Source organism: Bombus terrestris, chromosome 11, assembly GCF_910591885.1.
Source record: "Bombus terrestris chromosome 11, iyBomTerr1.2, whole genome shotgun sequence".
NCBI lineage: Eukaryota > Metazoa > Arthropoda > Insecta > Hymenoptera > Apidae > Bombus > Bombus terrestris.
In genome coordinates, this window is record NC_063279.1 from 7,707,673 (window position 1) to 7,725,853 (window position 18,181).

At 34.7% G+C, this 18,181-nt stretch overlaps 2 protein-coding genes across 5 annotated transcripts; one reads left to right on the forward strand and one right to left on the reverse strand.

Annotated features, from left to right (window-relative positions):
• Positions 1-143: 143 nt before the first annotated feature.
• On the forward strand, positions 144-6,194 carry LOC100646308 (protein bunched, class 2/F/G isoform). Of its 2 annotated transcripts, XR_007225705.1 has the most exons (5): positions 144-2,553; positions 2,762-2,813; positions 2,894-3,097; positions 5,883-5,990; positions 6,116-6,194. XR_007225705.1 is itself a non-coding variant. In XM_020865578.2 (4 exons), the coding sequence occupies exons 1-3, from the start codon at positions 677-679 to the stop codon at positions 3,095-3,097; spliced, it is 2,133 nt and encodes a 710-aa protein (XP_020721237.1). In that variant the 5' UTR covers positions 144-676; the 3' UTR covers positions 3,285-3,949. The 2 variants fall into 2 exon arrangements, 1 of the variants encoding a protein (XP_020721237.1); XM_020865578.2 differs by lacking the exons at positions 5,883-5,990; positions 6,116-6,194 and adding an exon at positions 3,285-3,949.
• LOC100646190 (E3 ubiquitin-protein ligase hyd) lies at positions 4,081-18,094 on the reverse strand. 3 transcript variants are annotated; one of them, XM_003399039.4, is made up of 30 exons: positions 17,276-18,094; positions 15,924-16,124; positions 15,499-15,820; positions 15,208-15,416; positions 14,975-15,138; positions 14,687-14,886; positions 14,333-14,601; positions 14,093-14,247; positions 12,775-14,010; positions 12,530-12,697; positions 12,303-12,435; positions 11,767-12,228; positions 11,578-11,702; positions 11,270-11,508; positions 11,026-11,192; positions 10,620-10,951; positions 9,950-10,358; positions 9,330-9,678; positions 8,647-8,986; positions 8,298-8,533; positions 7,723-8,226; positions 7,292-7,459; positions 6,803-7,159; positions 6,540-6,725; positions 6,341-6,463; positions 6,045-6,254; positions 5,623-5,981; positions 5,312-5,518; positions 4,826-5,204; positions 4,081-4,723 (listed from the first exon to the last, which is right to left on the reverse strand). In XM_003399039.4, exons 1-30 carry the CDS (start codon positions 17,335-17,337, stop codon positions 4,514-4,516), a joined length of 8,481 nt encoding a protein of 2,826 aa, XP_003399087.1. In that variant the 5' UTR covers positions 17,338-18,094; the 3' UTR covers positions 4,081-4,513. The 3 variants fall into 3 exon arrangements, with proteins under 3 accessions (XP_003399087.1, XP_020721236.1, XP_012169305.1); XM_020865577.2 differs by having other exon boundaries at positions 12,524-12,697; XM_012313915.3 differs by having other exon boundaries at positions 11,270-11,502; positions 12,524-12,697; positions 17,276-17,403.
• Positions 18,095-18,181: the final 87 nt, after the last annotated feature.

The following is an 18,181-nucleotide window of genomic DNA, read 5'->3' on the forward strand; positions in this document are numbered from 1 at the left end:
GAATTTGTGTAACATTCAAACAAGTAGAGATAATAAAAATGCGGTATGAAAAGGAATAAAAATCAGGAGAATTGTGATCAGCATATTTCTATGGATAAGGATGGAAGGATAGTAACTATGGTTATTTCTCGACAATGCACCTAGATCGTGGATGAAAATAGATTTTTAGTTGTGAAGTCACACGGATGCTCTAGATATAATTCGTGGCAATTCCGTGAGTGAATTGGCAGCCATTTTTAAACTGCTTACTTAGTATAATAGAGTAGGAAGGATATGAATAATGAGAAATCGGATCACGAGATAATAATATGTAAACGCGTGATAGATTAAATGTAGCGTGAATCGGGCGTGAAGACGGAGGAAAGAACGATACGGAATTTGTCGAAGTGTGAATATTCGTTTCGAGTGGACGGTACTCGAGCGAATATACTTCTTCCCCGTGAAAATTGATGAAATGGTGAACTGTCAACACCTCTACAAAATGAGAATATGAATATAATTCGAACAACCGTAAAGAATAATAATCGGTCGGGTCTGAAAGGTAATCGTGACGATTTTTAATAGGGATTATTAGTTCAAAGCCGAGAGGCCCCGACTAAGAGCGATGTCGGTTTTAACATGCAAGAGAACAACGAATGCAAAGATCGTGGCTCTCGAATGCTAAGTTCCTATAATAATGGCAGATAATGTACACAGAAAATCGCATAAGCTATCGGATGGTAGTAGAAAAATATCGAATCCAGTGCATCGTACGACCACCGAGACGATTCGGTTAGGAGAGCCAGAGAAACTGTACCAGCCGGTTAGTTTGACCAGTTCGAGCAACGTGACGGCCAGTAATCAGTGTCGAAAAAAGACATCCTCCTTCCAAATAACAAGCGTTACCGTTGGTTCTCGTATGAGCAATGATGCCGGCGAAGATTCGAACGATGATCTCGATGAGTCGCATACGGAGGACAATTCAGTCGAACACTCGCGTACCACCGACATGGACATTGAAACACCTAGCTATTCGGAAGACACCTTCTCCAAAGAGGATGTATTCTTTAATACGAGTAATGCTGCCCTCAGCACCGCTCCGGTGATTCCTACAAGTTCACAGTATGGTCTGGCAATCGTTCCCTCAGAAGGGAATAACGTTAGTAATTCGGTAAATGATAGTAATATCAATACATTGGATATTACATCTGTTACTGACAACAATATTATCAATTTACTTTCGAGTAATGCCAAACAAGATGCTGATCTACGTGAAGTACATTCGCATGGTAGAAATGAGAGATTTAAAGTGGTCAAGATCGAAAGTACTGAACCTTTTAAAAGGGGCAGATGGACTTGCATGGATTATTTGGATCATACATCAGTTAATCAACCGACAGCAATCAGTACACCTAAAGTGTCTGATCCAAATGAGGTATGCATATCGTATGGGGTTACAGACAGTGGAATCGTTATACCTGATGCACCTAAACAATCAGTCGTATCCGAAGATAAAGGTATGGGCATTGATGCTAATGGACAAGTATCTGTACATACAGATGTGCATACATCGATCGGTGTACCAAACAACCCTACACCAGTTTCAAGTGCTAATTATGCAGTAAGCAATTCCATTCCTCCCAATGCACAGCATAATCCAACGCAAGTTCAAACGCAAACTAAAGTTCAACCACCTTCGCAAATTCCCCAATATTTTCAATCTTCTGCTCAACAATTGGCATCTCAACAACAACAACAAACTGGACAAGGTTCCACGTTACCTTCCAATCTGCAACCAACCCATCCCAGTAATTTGACTCAACCTCAAAGTATGCCCCAAGGTTCTATTCCTATTATAACACAGACTGGCAATAGCAATGTGACACCCCAACAAAACATACCTCATTCAAAAGAAGATACATATGTGACAGTGAGCACACAAAATCAGTCATTACCAGTTCAAAACGTTTGTCAACCCTCTGTGCAGCAAACACCTGTACCAACATCCCAGGCACCTAATATTCTTGTTACGCAGCAACAGCAACAACATGCTGCTCAACAGCAGCAACAGCAACATCCTCCAACTCAGCAGCAGTCACAACAGCAGCAGCAACCCCAACAGCAGCAGCAACAGCAGCCTCAACCTCAACAACCATTACAAACACAAAAACCAATGACTCAAATATCTGAGCCGTTGACTGCCATACAAGGAATGCAGAGCATCCAAAATATTCATAAAGTTCCTCAAACAGGTGCACAGCAAACTTCATCAACTATTCATGCTCCTGGAGCACCAGTGCAATCCCAAGTGATACCACCATCTCAAATGCAATCTTCAACTTCTGGTAGCAATGCCCAAGTACAAATGGCACAGGTATCAGCTACCTGCCAAAATGTTGTAGGAGGTATGCAGCAGGGAAATATGACATTTCATCAACCAGATCCGGAGCAGGATTCTATTTCAGGCATTGTAGCTGGATCCACCACTCAATCTGCTGATACAACCCTTTTAGAATCACTAACTGAAGTCACTCAAGGCAGCGATGAACATCATACCCTCGAAGATAATGAAAGGTACAGTTTATTAAATGTACCTTCAATCACAGGAAATTATGTATTCATTAAAACATTACGTATATCTAGTATTATTGGCTAAAGTAATATTCAATTGAAATTTTTTCTTTTAGAAACAGAAAAATAGTTTTTAACAAGATTGTGAATTTATTTGCTGTAGCATATACATATTTTATCAATAAATTTTTGCATGTAATTTTTATTGCAGTATGTCGGGGACTAGTGCTGTAGCAATTGATAATAAGATCGAGCAAGCCATGGTGAGTGTATTTTGCTGTAGGGATAATTATCCGATGACAATAAAAAACAACATTGAAGTTAATAGAGTATTTTTTTATAGGATCTTGTCAAGAGTCACTTGATGTTTGCTGTACGGGAAGAAGTTGAAGTACTCAAAGAAAAAATAGCCGAGCTTATGGATCGTATAAATCAATTGGAAGCTGAAAATTCAATCCTGAAAGCACACGCGACTCCAGAAACGTTGGCTCAATTGAGCCAATCAACAGCAAAATTACCCCAAAACAATTCAGGAAGTGGTCAATAGGTAACCATTGTACATAAGTTTCTATTAATACTTTGTCAAGTACATAACGGATAATATAATTATTGTATATAACTTTACGATTTTTAGAAATTTATAAACAATGAGATTTATTATATTATACATATTAACATTAGTAATCTTTTTTTTAAGTAAATTAAAGATAATAGATTATTTTTTACTATTTCAGTTTACTGTTTAGGAAATATATATATATATATAAATAATAATTTAAATCTGTAAATTCAATTTTCTTTCAAAATGATAATCATTTTGGAAATATATATTGTTACGATCCTAGACAGAAACAAGGACATATATTGAGTGCATGCCAAGATTAAGCAGCATAAATAATGGAGTTGATATTGTTTTATGATAGATTCAAGATTTTGAACATGTTAAAAAAAGAAAGTATATAACAATATGAAATAGGCAGCTAGACATTCCTAGATTATTTTTCCTATTACCTTCGCATTTGGCCAAATTCATTCACCATAAAATTGATTGAAAAGAAAAAATTGATAATTCAACCTAAGAGTTTAATGTTCAAGGAACATTTGTATCATTTTAAATTACATGTGATTTTACATTGATATTTTGTTATCATTTTCAGTTGTAAAAACAGGCTTTTTACGTAAAACTATGTAATTTCCAATATCATTAAACATCAAGTCTCATATTTTGTAATCTGTACTCTCGTGTTGTAGTCTCATTTTTAAAATATGTATTATAATCAACATGCTGAATCCAGGGAAGCAATTACTACTGGTATGCATTAAAAGAAAAATTCTACAATCTCCTGTCAACATTTTATGTTACATCTTAAACATGCCTAATAAAAAATTTTTAATTGTACAATAATTTGTTAAAATTCCTAACAAAGTAGAAAGAGTACTATTATGATGTGCAAAAGAAAAGGAAACGGAACAAATTTTAAGACAATCGTTTCTGACGATACGGGGTTGCCATTAATCCATTTTCTTCCATGACTTTTAAGATGTTTTTTATTCACTAAAATGATCACTATAATGACTAAAGATGACACTTTAATATAAAATCTTATTATGATGGAAACCACGTCTTTTTGTTCAGTAAAAGAAAGAAAGAATTCATAATTACACCTTATAAATTTATAAATGTTATAAATTTTTTTTAGGAAGGAAAAAAATAACAACATACAACTTCTTTTTCGTTTCTTATATCATTATCAATAATGTGACTTCTTTTTAGAGCTATTGCGCACAAACATGGTCACATAGCATATATAATATACATAATATATATATAATATGTTACATTATATATATCTTATGTATACATATAATTATATATATATACATACATATATATATATATATATATATATATATGTATGTGTGTATATATATATATATATATATATATATGGAATCTATATATTCATACAAATCCGAAATTCTTTGTCTGAATAGCAAGTAGTAGTTTATGTCTTAATATGTGACGAGAGCTGTACAATGGAAGATATAGTCGGGAAATACATGTATTTGCAGTTGGTAGATGATCATCTGCTGGTCGTAATGTCACACTTGGCATTGGTTGAAAACCATCTTCACTTGCTGGTAGTGCCGGAGATCCTGTCCAGAAATATACCTAAAATACAAGTGTAAAGAGATAAAAGATGCATCATTTATAAAATGTAGAGCGAAGACAATTTTTTCTTACTAGTAAAAATGTTTGAGTGTGATTTCTTACCAAGTCTTGTCGTTCTGAATGAGACATTTTCTCAACAATAGACCACAACCAGCGTTTAAATTTAGCTAATCTATCGGCAGGTTCTCCTGATTCGTCGTTGAAGGAAGTATACGATATCAAAACGGAAACGTTAATATCACCGACCCCATTTAACAGGAGCCTTAAGTCTTCGGATGTTAAACCATCGAGTGCTCCTTCGGGTAGCACGTCAAACACTCCTTCTCTCATAGCATGCAAAGCTTTCTCTTGTACCTTAATCATACGAACTTCCGCATATTTGCGTACATAATCGTAAACATTACTTGCTGTCACTTCTATATCACGTCCGTTAGAAATAAGTTCAATCGATCCACCTCCTTCTTCGGGACACAAATCAATACTAGAACAATCAAAAGTGTTATATACCATAGCTAAGACAAAATGCGAGAAATATTAGAAACGACTCTACGAAAATAAGCGATTGAAATATTTTAGATACGCGCTTACCTGAATGTAAGATCAAGAGCAGAGAATAGACTGTTACTATCCTTGGTTTCGGAATCAATAACGAGTTGCCTTAAGCTTTCATAAATTACAGAGTCAAAAAATGCAAGATCGTGGAAACGGATCGGTCTTCCCAAAATGTATTTTATTACATGACGATTCAAAAATATTGGGCACAACTCGTTTTGCAAAAGACACAATCCTATAAGTCTGATAACAAATTTTTCTTTTAATTTCACCAATTAATAGTTCACGATTATTTTTATTTTTATTATATTATAGTTTGATCAATTGTTATTTATATCATTACCAACCTGCCCACATTTCTGAATGCGTTCAATCGCTCGTAACTGGCTCTTCCCTGTCGTGGAGTGTAAAAACCTCTCTTTCCCGGGGAATAGAAAAGTGGAGCATTGTCTTCGGTATCATCCAAAATACTGTTCTCAATCTTTTTCTTATTAGCCCCACAACGTGCGATCAAGCTGAATACATCGAGATCCAACAGCGCTTCCCTTGCTGACTCCTGACTATGACTACGGATTAATTCAAATGCTTCCTCTACTTTTTGCCGCAGAGCGTCTTCTGAAGCTAGTAACATCAACAGCTGTGCAGGGGACAACTCTAACAGCATACCAGTTATTTTAGCAGCTAATGCGGGTTGCAATGCATAAACCTGTACAAGGTAACAATAGTGTGTTATTGTGAAAAACTAAGTACTATCATTATTATTAATTACTTTTGGATATAGCCTGTCCCCGAGTTGTTGTTGATGCATGGTCAAGTGATCATTATTTGGGTGACTAACAGGTAACGGATGAGAATTGGAGGATGAACTACCAGCTCCAGAATTACTGCTTCCTTCAACAGAACTGGATGGATGAAAAACTCGAGCTTCAAAAGACAATGCTCTACGCGTCTCTCGACATTTTCCAGAAGATCGAGGATTCTGAAATATGATATCTCTTGTAAAAAAAGAAGAACAGAAGAACATTGCCTTTCTTCTTTTTTATTTTTTATGATAATTATACTTACTTGTCGTCTTAAATCATGATCACGATCTCTACTTTTTAGCTTCCGAAGTACATTATATTGTGTATATTTTGATCCCACTTGTGCTGCTTCGAGATTAGGCAGTTTTTCATTTGCAAGCAATGCCTTTAAAAAAAATGTACGTGTACGCTATATTTTTAAGATAAGAAACAAAGATAATTCCTATTGTAATATTACAAACCTCGGCAATCGCGGTATAAAAACTTCTAGTTACTCCAGTGCCTTCACCAGGTTCATCCTTGAAAGTCACTTTAACACGATGCACGGCTAACGGCGGTGCATTAGTGGCACGTCTATTATATAAATTGTAATGTGTATTTAATTCCTTCATCGTTTGCACTAATAGTTGTGTTCTATCCCGTTCGACCTTTAAAAAGTTTAATTTATATTATACTCAATATATTTCGTTCGTTTAAATAATTAAAAATTATTGTACTTAATTACTTTTAACAGATTAATGTCTCTTTGCTGTGCATTCCGAAGTTTCTCCATATCTCTACGGAATTTCGCTTCTTTTACTTGGAAACCTCCTAACTCGGATACAACTGAACCAGCTTCTAATCCTACATCCTCCATGAAAACTCGTCCAAACAAATCAAGAGACAAGCTCCAACGACCCAATAAAATGTTATGTGATATATTAGATCCAATAGACGAGACTGGATTTGTTTCAATCGTTTCATGAGTCATAGACGCATCTTGATTTGAACCAGATGTGTCCATCTCCTCCGTTACATTCTGTATTGCTTCATTTGCTGTAGACATCATTTCTGATGCACCAGCTTTATTTAAACTCGATTCCTTTAAAATTGAAATACAACATTATTGCACCTAATTTACTAGAAGAACTCTTCTTTTGTACGTTCATGAATTTCTATAATTTGTAACTCTCTCTTATATTAACTTTATTAAAAGCAAATTCTATATATTTACCGAAACAGTTCCAGCTCTAACAATAACGCTTCTATTCGTTTTACAGATATCTTTATTGGTTTTGGTACTTCCCGATGCTTGATCGCTTTGATTATTAGTAGAAACGATGATTGGAGCTCGATCAATTTGCTCCGCAGCAAATGTGTGATTGAACGATTTTGCCTTTTCCTATAATATTGAAAGTAAATCTACATATTTTATCTTTCAACGAAAGGAACTGTGCCATAAAAGATTTAGTGGAAATGTAAGAATGACATCCTATTGTTGCAAAAATAATAACTTAAAAATAGAATTACTTACAACAATAGGATAAAATTTAGACTAAAATAAATGCCGTTTTCCGTGCAAAAATTTCAACACAAAAATAAAAAAAATATAAATGTCGTGAGTGGATAAATTTAATTAGCTTTCCTATGTAAAGGGAACATTACCGTATGCTTTGTAGACGTCGAATCTCCGATCGTTACAGAGCTACGTCTTGCATCTGACGATGCAAAGGCAGATCTTTGAATAATTTGACTAAATGTCGGTGTGGGGATATTCTGATTATCAGCACCACGTGCAGACAGACTAAGTCTTGTGGGTAATCCCTCTAACGGATTTTGATTAGGACCTGCGCTTGTTGCTGGTTGTCTTGGTATACCAAAGAGATCCTCTCGCTTTGAATGGGGTTGCAATAGATGTGGTTGATCAGCTAATGGTAAGGCCTCGCTCATGACAGTATCAAAGGGATCAAGGGGAGGGCAACCAAGACATAAGGTGGAGTCTGATCTTTGTAAAAAGGGATGCTTTCTTCCTTTTGGTGTACTGTTACTATTATTTCCTGACCCGCAACTAGGAACCTGAAGTAAATCAGGATAATCAACGGAATCTGTCTCCAATGCAGTGGGAACTGGAGAACTATATTCTTCTCCCTCGTCATTATCATTTTCATCCTGTAATGTGAAATATCATAATCTGTGTTAAATACATGTTGATTACAAGGAAACCCCAATTCAATACAAACCTGATCGTTCCAACTTGAATAATTTGATGATTCCTTTGGAGTCTCTCCTCGTGATGACATTGGTTCTGATAGTGGCGAACGCATATAATATACTAACGCATCGAAAACGTATGCTACATGTCTTAGTGCAGAAACATCTAATACTGGCAAGCTATCCCTGTGTTCGGCATTATGAGCACGCATTAAGGACAGGCAATAAGACAAAAATTCACGTCTTGCCAAGTATACATCGCCACCTAAAAATAATACTTATTAGCCACTATTCTATTCCAAAAAATGTAATTGCAACGCATTTGAGTATTTCTTAAAGGCAAAATTTCATTAGAATGATAAAGATAACAGATGATACCTTCGCGTTCTCTACTGTTTCTTGAAGGTTCGCCAACGCCTGCAAAACCAACGGTGAGTCTTGTAGAAGCTTGTGGAGTGGAGATATTGGAGCTCGTAGCGATACCACTGCGTTGATTACGACCTGTATTAGATTGCAATGTTAACGATAAAGCCGCTGTATTCAACAATCCAGAGAAATTGCCTCCAGACAAAGATGAAGCATTGTTCAGCGGATGTTCTGGATGCGTAGGATCCGCACTACGTGTCAGAGACACACCAAATCTTAGTTGTGCCTCCGTGGCATCCATAACTGTGAGCAGCCAATCCCACGTAGGTTTCAAGTGCCCCTCGAGATACATCTGTAATAATCAAAATTATCATGTTGTTTTAAATTTATTCAATTTTAACCGTTTGAGTCCCAGGGGTCTTTGAAGAAACAGGGTCGAAAAATCCTTGTCTTAATCGATTGCGAAGAGAAATAATACATCTATATTATTATATATGCGTACTATTAGTTTATAAATATTTGAAGCTTTGTTGTAAAAATTATAGAGAAGATAACAATGAAATACAAAATACCGTCAGTCATTCGTAGCGTTCAAATATACAGAGACTTTTTGATACAAAATTTAAATAGTGCGATCGCGCTGCTTGGGACTCAAACGCTTAATTATTAAATGTCATATTATAAAAAAGTTATACCTGCAGGTTGAGCGCATCTTGATAAGTAATTTCCATTAATCGCGGCAAAGAAGGCGCTAATGTTTTATAATCTTGCATCATAACCAAAAGATCAGCTATCTGTCGAATAACAATTCCAAATGCACGTGCCAAACAAGTAGTACTAGTACCCATAATTATAGGTTCTTGTGCAGCTGCAACAGCAGATGTTGCAGTAGTGCGTCTTAAAGATGTAGAGTCAATAAAAACCAGATTACTGCCACCTGTTACCCGTAATCCAGCTGTACGCATACTTGAGTCGCGATTACGTATCGCCCATTGCATAGAAACAGGCGCGAGATTATTACGATGTAAATGGCCAGATGAACCACTGTAATCAAGTATCAGTAACATAAAAATGACTTTTACAAATGCGCTTGGAAGAGAGATTAATGTTTTAATTGGAAGGGCATTGCTACAAAATTCTTTTAATGTATCTGTGTAATGCACATATAATACGGTACCTATAGTTGATTCAGAAAATATAGCGAGGTTATATATACATCTGTAGTTCTCGACTCAATTGGTTTTTCGACCTTGCTATATTTCTTGAATGAGTACAAGACCATCGATGTTACTTGAGAGAAAGACAGTAATTTTACCTTCGTCGTTCCAATTGATCATCACCAATCTGAAAATCTTCGTTATCTTGTTCATCAGTTTCTCCTGCTTCACTTTCATCATCTTCTTGCTGGCTTGATTCTCCAGATTCGTCTTCCGGGAATAATAAGATAGATCCCATTCCACCATCAGAACCTGCTGTAGCACCAGTTTGTACACTACGCTGCGCAGACGCTGCATCTTGATTGCTGTGATTGTCATCGGAGTCCGACTCTGTTTCCGCTTCCGCCAAAAGATCGAGCTCTGTATCGGATTCGCCATCTCCTGCTTGTTCCTCACCTACACCTCCGCCATTACTATCAATCTCACCTAATGGTTGACCAGCGACAGTTCCAGAAACCCCAGATTCTTCATGTTCGCTAATGTCGCCATCAACGTCCATAGGAACTTCTATTCACGCATAAAGATTATTATAGAATCAAAATTAGAGAAAATTAAATATAATTTTATAATATTTTATGCAGGATAACGGGGGCACAAAATTAACGTAATCGATAAGATTTGGTAATGGAAATACTACCAATTCAAAATAATTTTTTGAAGAAAATGGACACTTCTATCATTTCTAATCATTTCTAATAATTTTTTAGATGTGAAACTCTCGGTTATATTATTTTTATATTAATTTATACATTAATTCGCAAGACATACCTTCACCAGTTTCTGCCTCATCCATAGCAGAAACGTCCCTGGCAATAGTAATATTATTATTTCCTTGTTGCGTTTGTAAAGTAGCATCCAGAGTTTGGGAACTAACACCACTATGAGGTATTAGTGGCTCGATAGAAAACAACTCTTCAGAGCCATTGATTACTTCCATTGCTGAGCTCGTCAATGTAAATGGTGCTGTCGGGCGAGCAACACCTAATCTCACGGGTGCTATCAGTGAATCGGCAGTTTCACATAATTCTTCAACAGCTAATTTAATCAATGCTTGGAACACTTTACGACATTTCATTAGAGGTTGCAATGCCTGGCTAGTACTGAAATATGTTTTAAAACATCTGAATAGATAAAAAAGATAAAAATTACTTAGCTAAAGTAAAATATATCATACTTTCTTCGTTTTGTCGTATTCGGTGCCATTTCTATTGTGAAGATCACAAATATTCGGGCCACAGATCGAACAAATCGGCGAGCAACATTATTTGCTTCTTCTTGTCGTCCGGATATAGTATCATTTTGTAATTCTCGTATTAGAGTTGTCAGAAGAGTATCGAGCATCTGCGAAAAAATTATATTACATTATCAATGTTTTTTAATATATTAGACATATAAGATAAAACTAATATTTTTTTTACCTCTGCACTACACTTAAATAATAGCGAGTGAGTAAATTTATCGAGTAGAGCAGTACCGCTTTGACGACATAATTGGCCTTGATCTCCAAATAACTGTTCATTTCCATGTGCAGAAACTCCTGACATAATCATACATTGAACAGCTGGCCAATCATCCAATAATCTTTCCAACGCTTTTCGATTAAAGCGAGGAGGTTCTAAATCGTGATCCGGCATATCTGGTACATAAGTATCTAATCCTGTTAATGATTAGCTTTTAACTTCTATTTTTTATATAAATTACTCTTTTTCTAAATAAAAAATGTTACCATCTGAGGAAGGCCCTTTTCGACTTGCAGATGCTGAGCGTTGCCGCAGTGCAGAACGGTACTGCCGTTGTTCGATCAATTGTCTTCCAACAGTCTGAACCAAGAAGAGTAAAATACTTTCCCCCCTATAAAATTAAGAAAAATAATTTATTTTAATTTTATCAATCAATTTGTCGCATATTTATTTACCGTGAGTTTATCTTCGTGACAAGATCAGTATTCACTACGAGACGACAAAGGAGTTCGTAACGAGCACCTTGATGGCCTGCAATGAGCGCTCGACATTTGCACTTTTCCCAGCAATCACAATAAGCTGTAGGGGATGTTATCTTTATTCTGCAATCATGTCCTCTGTGACAAACGCGAGCACATTCTGTACAGCAACACAAAGATCCAATCAAGCCGCAAGTTTTGCATTCGAAAATATCTTGATCGATGTGTTGAGTCCCAGTCCATGTGAAACTGCATGTATCGTTGCAACATGTAACGAATAACGGTGATAAATCTGGATTAGCATCCGCAGGAAGTATCATAGCCGAACATTCTTTCTGATCTCTTCCAACTCTTTGAATAATGTCTAATAAAATAAGAGCTGCGTGATATGCCCGAACTGATACAGCAAGCATTAATGGTGTCTGACCTTGAATATCTCTGTTAAAACAAACATTTAAATATTTTTTTCCAACTATAAAAATATTTTACTCATTAATAATTGATATAATTACTTTGCCGTGAGTAGTTCTTTCAGGTGAGGTGCTAACACACTACTTTCACACATATACTTTAATATAAGTAATGCATTATTTCTTCTTTCCACAGAGTCTATGATGTAGGTGTTATTTGATGTTGCTCCGACACCTGAAAACAGCAAGATATTTATTTAGCAATGTGTAACAGAAGTTAAAAATTACAAAAAAAAAAAAGAATAAAAAGGCGTTTGATACACTTTTACCTGATTTGTTCATCATTGATATGCTAGCAGTACCAATGCTAAGTAAACTGTCTTCTTCTCCTGACGTATTATCAAAAGCTTCTGGTGGCCAACTTAAAGTTGGAATTGGTTCCTCAATAGGTGCAGATGGACCATCAACAGTGTTTGAAACTAACTCACGTTCAATACCTTAAAAACAAAATAATAAATTAAAATAAACAATTTACAATTTTTCATATATTTATATTAAAGAACAAATTTAATACCTTGATCATTTTCTTTATTCGAAGTTGGTGAGCACATACTAATGCAAGCATGCAAAATATTGCGATTACCATCGCAACGTTCCATTAATATTGATTGAATCTGTGTTGCATTGTTTTTGTGATCTTGTTCCAAATTGCAAAATACTTGCTTAATACTCTCATAATCGCACCTTAATATGCGTGGCATTAATAAAAGATTATCAAATACTAATGCAATAACTGCAACTTGATTTTTCATATTGGTTGAATTTGAACAAGTTGGTATGGGAATAGTTGAAGCACCAATGCACAGAACTGGAACTAAATCCAACCAATTTGGATCACGGATAGCATCAGCGCAATCCTTTGCTAATGGATAGATAGTATTATTTCCATCTCTAAGTATCATGGAACACTCTATATTCTCTCCGGAACTTGTCAGGCTGATATTTTGAGGCTGCAGACCCAAGAATGATGATACATCCGATGGAATATAACAATCTTGTACATATCTTCCAGTACTTAAATTATACACAACATAACTTAATTTGTTTGCACTTTTTACTATTGCATGGATTCCTTGTCCGTCAGTAGCAATGCTCAAAATGCTATCATTTGATCCTTCAACAATATTCACTCTTCTGGGAGTTCGTTGGAAACAGTCTGGAGCTCTTGGATTCATGGATGATTTTATTACTTGTATTTCATCTTTCCTTAACAATCTACAATCAGCTAGCAATTTAATTAACTCTTCAGTTGTTAAATCTTTAAAATCTGAAGTACTGAAATCTTTTTCTTTAATTTCTTTTTCCTTCGCATCTTTCGAGAAGAATTTTACAGCGACATAACAACCGTCAACTTTTATAACTTTACCAATGGGAACTGTTTTTACATCTTCTACAAAAACAACATCCTTTAATTGCCATTCCTCTTCATCCTTTCGCTCTGACTCTCCCTCACTTCGAGGTGCAGCTCGCTTTTGTCTCTTATGACTTGTCGTGATACTGCCAGTATCACTACATGTGCTCGAAGCTGGTGAGGGTGGAGGAGGCATATCAAGGCGATCAGTAGTTTCTTTGTGATTTGTCTTATTAATATTACTCGTTCCGTTGTTTCCATTCGTTTCTCGTTTTTCTATATTAACATTGGGCAAATGAGTTCCAGCTGGTAATATCTTAAATCTGTAAGTGCTATCTAAATTCCATGCTGCTCCTAATAACTGTCCTACTTTTGGAACTCCATTGGCAATGGTAAAACCTTGAAAATATATCATTTTAGAATATTATAAAATATTATTTTTAAGCAAATCATAAATACAATTTATTATTTAACAAATTACCTATTGCTCCAGGATGATATATAGGACTATTTTTCATACAAACATGTGCGCCATAACTAATATCATTTGATGAAACTGTGGATGATCTATGTTTGCGCGATTTAGCCTTATATTTTTCCCACAATTTTTTACGTTGTGCAAAAGGTAATACACCCCTGTGTAAATGAAAATATAACAATCGACATCAGTTTTTCGTATTTGAAACAAAAATAGTTAAAAAATTGTAATATTTCAACTTACCACCAATACAATGCACCACTTTCAAGTTTAGCAACCGTATACAAAGCACAGGTATGAAGGGATACTATTTTGTCCAATGTAAATTCTGTAAAAGTTTGAGCTGGATGTTCGAGACGAGAAGCGACATGACCTACAAGTTCATCAAGCCAAGTAGCTACTTTGCCAGATTCAGTACTAATAGAACATCGTATAGCTGTTGCAGATATATTAACTATCTTTTCTGTGGTTACTGCCAACCACGGAGCTTTCGGATGATGTATATTTGGATTCTACAATGAGCATTATTTTAATTTTTTCTTTGTTTCAATTTATATTGCTCACATAAAATACTGAAACAAAATTTATTTTAAATACCTCTGTGTGTTTGTATGGTTCAGATTCCGACCATTTCCATTGATACAATTGTCCCCCAGCAGAAACAGCGATTAATTCACTATACAGCGAGGCGATTTGTACAAAACGAGGGGCAAGATCACTACTACGTTCATGCCACCACTCTAATTCTTCTGATATCCATAATGGACTTTGAGCAGCTAACTCTTTCTTTTTATTATCTAAGAAATTTTTCAAATATATAATCAAAATATCCGTGGTTACAATTCGTAGATATTAAAAAATAATTTTCTAAAATTTTAATTGTACCAGAATCTTTGTCCCAAGAATCTTTAAGTGCCGATTCCAGCCAACGTCTTGGACCGCAATATTGACGATCTCTCCATTTACTGAAATTATCTCGATCTCTATCCCGCTCAGAAGTACGTTCACCTTCTCTGTCATTACCTATTCTGCGTGAAGAACTACCTCGGCTAAAGAATGCAAACATTAAAAATATACATCTCTCACAAACAATTTCAAAAGCAATTCGGACTAATTACTTTCTCATTCCTGTATATCCAAACATGTCTTCAGGAAACATAGAATCTGCATCAATGATAACAGAATGCTCATTGCTAAATCCACCATCTAGTAATGAAATGAGATCTTCCGGAACGTAGGTATCTGCTGCATCTTCAGCGTCATCACCTTCCTCATCATCCCGTGACAGTAAATTATTTACTGCTAAGTTTACATCTAAATTTGTACGCTACGAAATATATTTCAATATTAAACTAGCAAAATCTTAATGATACAAGGATCGGTACACTAATTTCTTCAATCGGACAAACCTGTAATTCTCTAATAATAAGATTGCGACTTTTTCCCTGTAATACCACTTGAGCCTGTGTAATAAGATCTTCTGGTACAAATGGAGCTGGTACAGATGCAATAGGACGCGAACTGCTACCACTTCCTCCACCCATAATTACACCTGGAGGACCTATCCTGCCTCCACTGCTACTTCCTCCATTACTACCACCTCCACGAATGGCAGAACTCCCACGCATGATTCGTGCACGTGATCTGGACATTCCTGCTCTGCTTCCACTTCCACTACTAGTACCACCATTTGGTGCTGAATTGGAGTTATCAACATGGTTTTTGTTTGTGCTACGATAATAGAAGAATATGTGTGGGATGACACAGTGAATATGTTGTTCACAACTAATCACAACAACATTGCCAATAAATTTCATTTCTTTTTATAACTTACTTTCGATTTGGTTCATTTTTGCTTAAATCCAATCTATCTGATAATACTGTAAATGCAACTCTACAAATTTTATGGTCTTCTGTGAGAAGAGCAATGTGTGTTGGGCCAACCACAATATGTTTTACTGCAACCTTCAATCCACTAAATGCTGGTAATGTTACAAATCCGTATCTGTTGATTTTTTCTGCCACTTCCTTCAATCTAAAAAAACATGTAAAAGAAAAATTATTAAATTAACTACTCCATTAACATATGTGCTTATTTTAACTAAGGTTTATTTATTATATATAAATAAATTATATATATTCACATTATTAGAACATACGAATACATGTATTATAGTATTTTATGATAAATATTGAAAAAATTCTTTTTCAATTTTATATTGTGTGGCAACAAAAAATATACCAATTTTTGGATAACAATATAGGGTACTATTGTTGTATACATAATAAATACTATGTATAAATTTGTATTATATCTGAAAACATTAGAATGTATGGATGGAACAATAAATTATTCTTCTTCTACTTCACACAAAATTAAATTATACAAAACCGTACTAAAATATTAAATACACAAAATATGAAATAAGAAAATGATGATACAACATTACATAAAAATTTACAAATATTTATTGAATGAAATAGGAAGGTCATTATCTATGGATATATTTGATTATAAATAATTATATTTACAGAAACTACATATTGTCCTTGTAACCTACAAATGTATCCAATAATAGAAACAAATGGAACAAAACATTTATTACCATTTATGTTCCCATATATATAAAATATATTACATATGATTATATATATAATTTTATATAATGTAATATATAATGTGATAATATATAACATATATATTTATATATAATGTACATATATAATGTGTATGTGTTTATTATATATATAATATATATATAATAAATAATATAAACACACACACACACACACACACACACACACACACACAGTGATATATGTATAATATATATAATATACATCTATACAGTAAAGAGGATAATTTTTAAACTAATATATTCAACATTTTATTCTAGATATGTGCATGCTTATTATTTAATACAAACATAACGATGTGACACAAACTTTTAACTTTCAAATGATACATCATCTAACATGCCATTGAATTATACGACACAATGGGCGAGGACCGTTTTAAAATTCAGAAAGGACGAAAAAGCATATAGAACACTATGCTAATTGATATGAGCAAGCATATTTTAGGGTCGAATAATGAACGACGATGATTTCAATACGGAGGAGAGACAGACATGCCAAAAAGATACATTATAATAGGAAACCGATAACGGATACATTTTTCCTTACCTATCGTTTAACTGATCATCTGTTCCAGGTAAGGGATGTACAACAAAGTGTATCGACGTCATTTTATCAATACTAGAAACGTATTTCAATATCAGAGATATCGTTTTAATAATTCTGTACACACAATTTCACCACACCGTCGAAATGATATTCAGCCATGTTTCTGAAGAAACAACCAGTTACGTGTTCTTGAAAGTGAACGAACCGAACTTAAGTTCTCCACGTATTCGTAAATGCATTAAAAAATCACGCTCACACGGATTCGATGGCAATCGTTGAGTGAATAAAAATCACGTGTAAAACGAAATATTCGAAGAATGCGTAAGCGTCTTTAACGAAATGCAACCGATCGTCCAGATGCTTCTATTACGTTACTGTATTGGTGTTACAGAAGGAGAATATGTATCATGGCGACCGTCGATTAATGGCGGACTCAACTATTTCACGATCGTTATTTAGATTATACAATGATATCACATTGGAAAATCTTTAAAGATATTTTTAATTCACTACTCATTTAATTAATCGGTATAATATAGAAATATTTTTTTCAGTTTCACAATTATCATCATTTAGATGTTATATCATGTTTGTATGTACTAACAATAGTTTCATTACACCACTTTTTTTATAACGTTCAATTGCATACAATGGTTAATACAAGTTATATAACCGTAGTACAATAAATACACTATACTATATATTTACAATAAAATCACGCACGATTTACAATGATTTTAAGGAAATTCTTTTGTGGCAAATGTAGTTGAGATGAAGGAACGAATACTGACATGTAATCAAATTTTAACTTCCTATGAGACGAGCGTAAAACTAGCCAATCAGAGAAGAGTTTCACTACACTCCAAAGGAATTAATATTTCATTGAATTGTATATAAAAAGGTTCC

What these genes read in the sequence shown, in the direction of transcription:
- LOC100646308 (XM_020865578.2), top strand. Translation starts at nt 677, where the DNA reads ATGGCAGATAATGTACACAGAAAATCGCATAAGCTATCGGATGGTAGT. An exon ending in ACCCTCGAAGATAATGAAAG is followed by an intron (nt 2,554 to 2,761) that starts GTACAGTTTATT and finishes TTTTTATTGCAG; the next exon opens with TATGTCGGGGACTAGTGCTG. An exon ending in ATAAGATCGAGCAAGCCATG is followed by an intron (nt 2,814 to 2,893) that starts GTGAGTGTATTT and finishes ATTTTTTTATAG; the next exon opens with GATCTTGTCAAGAGTCACTT.
- LOC100646190 (XM_020865577.2), bottom strand. Translation starts at nt 17,337, where the DNA reads ATGACGTCGATACACTTTGTTGTACATCCCTTACCTGGAACAGATGAT. An exon ending in TTTATACCGCGATTGCCGAG is followed by an intron (nt 6,464 to 6,539) that starts GTTTGTAATATT and finishes TTTTTTTTAAAG; the next exon opens with GCATTGCTTGCAAATGAAAA. An exon ending in GCATTCAGAAATGTGGGCAG is followed by an intron (nt 5,519 to 5,622) that starts GTTGGTAATGAT and finishes ATTTGTTATCAG; the next exon opens with ACTTATAGGATTGTGTCTTT.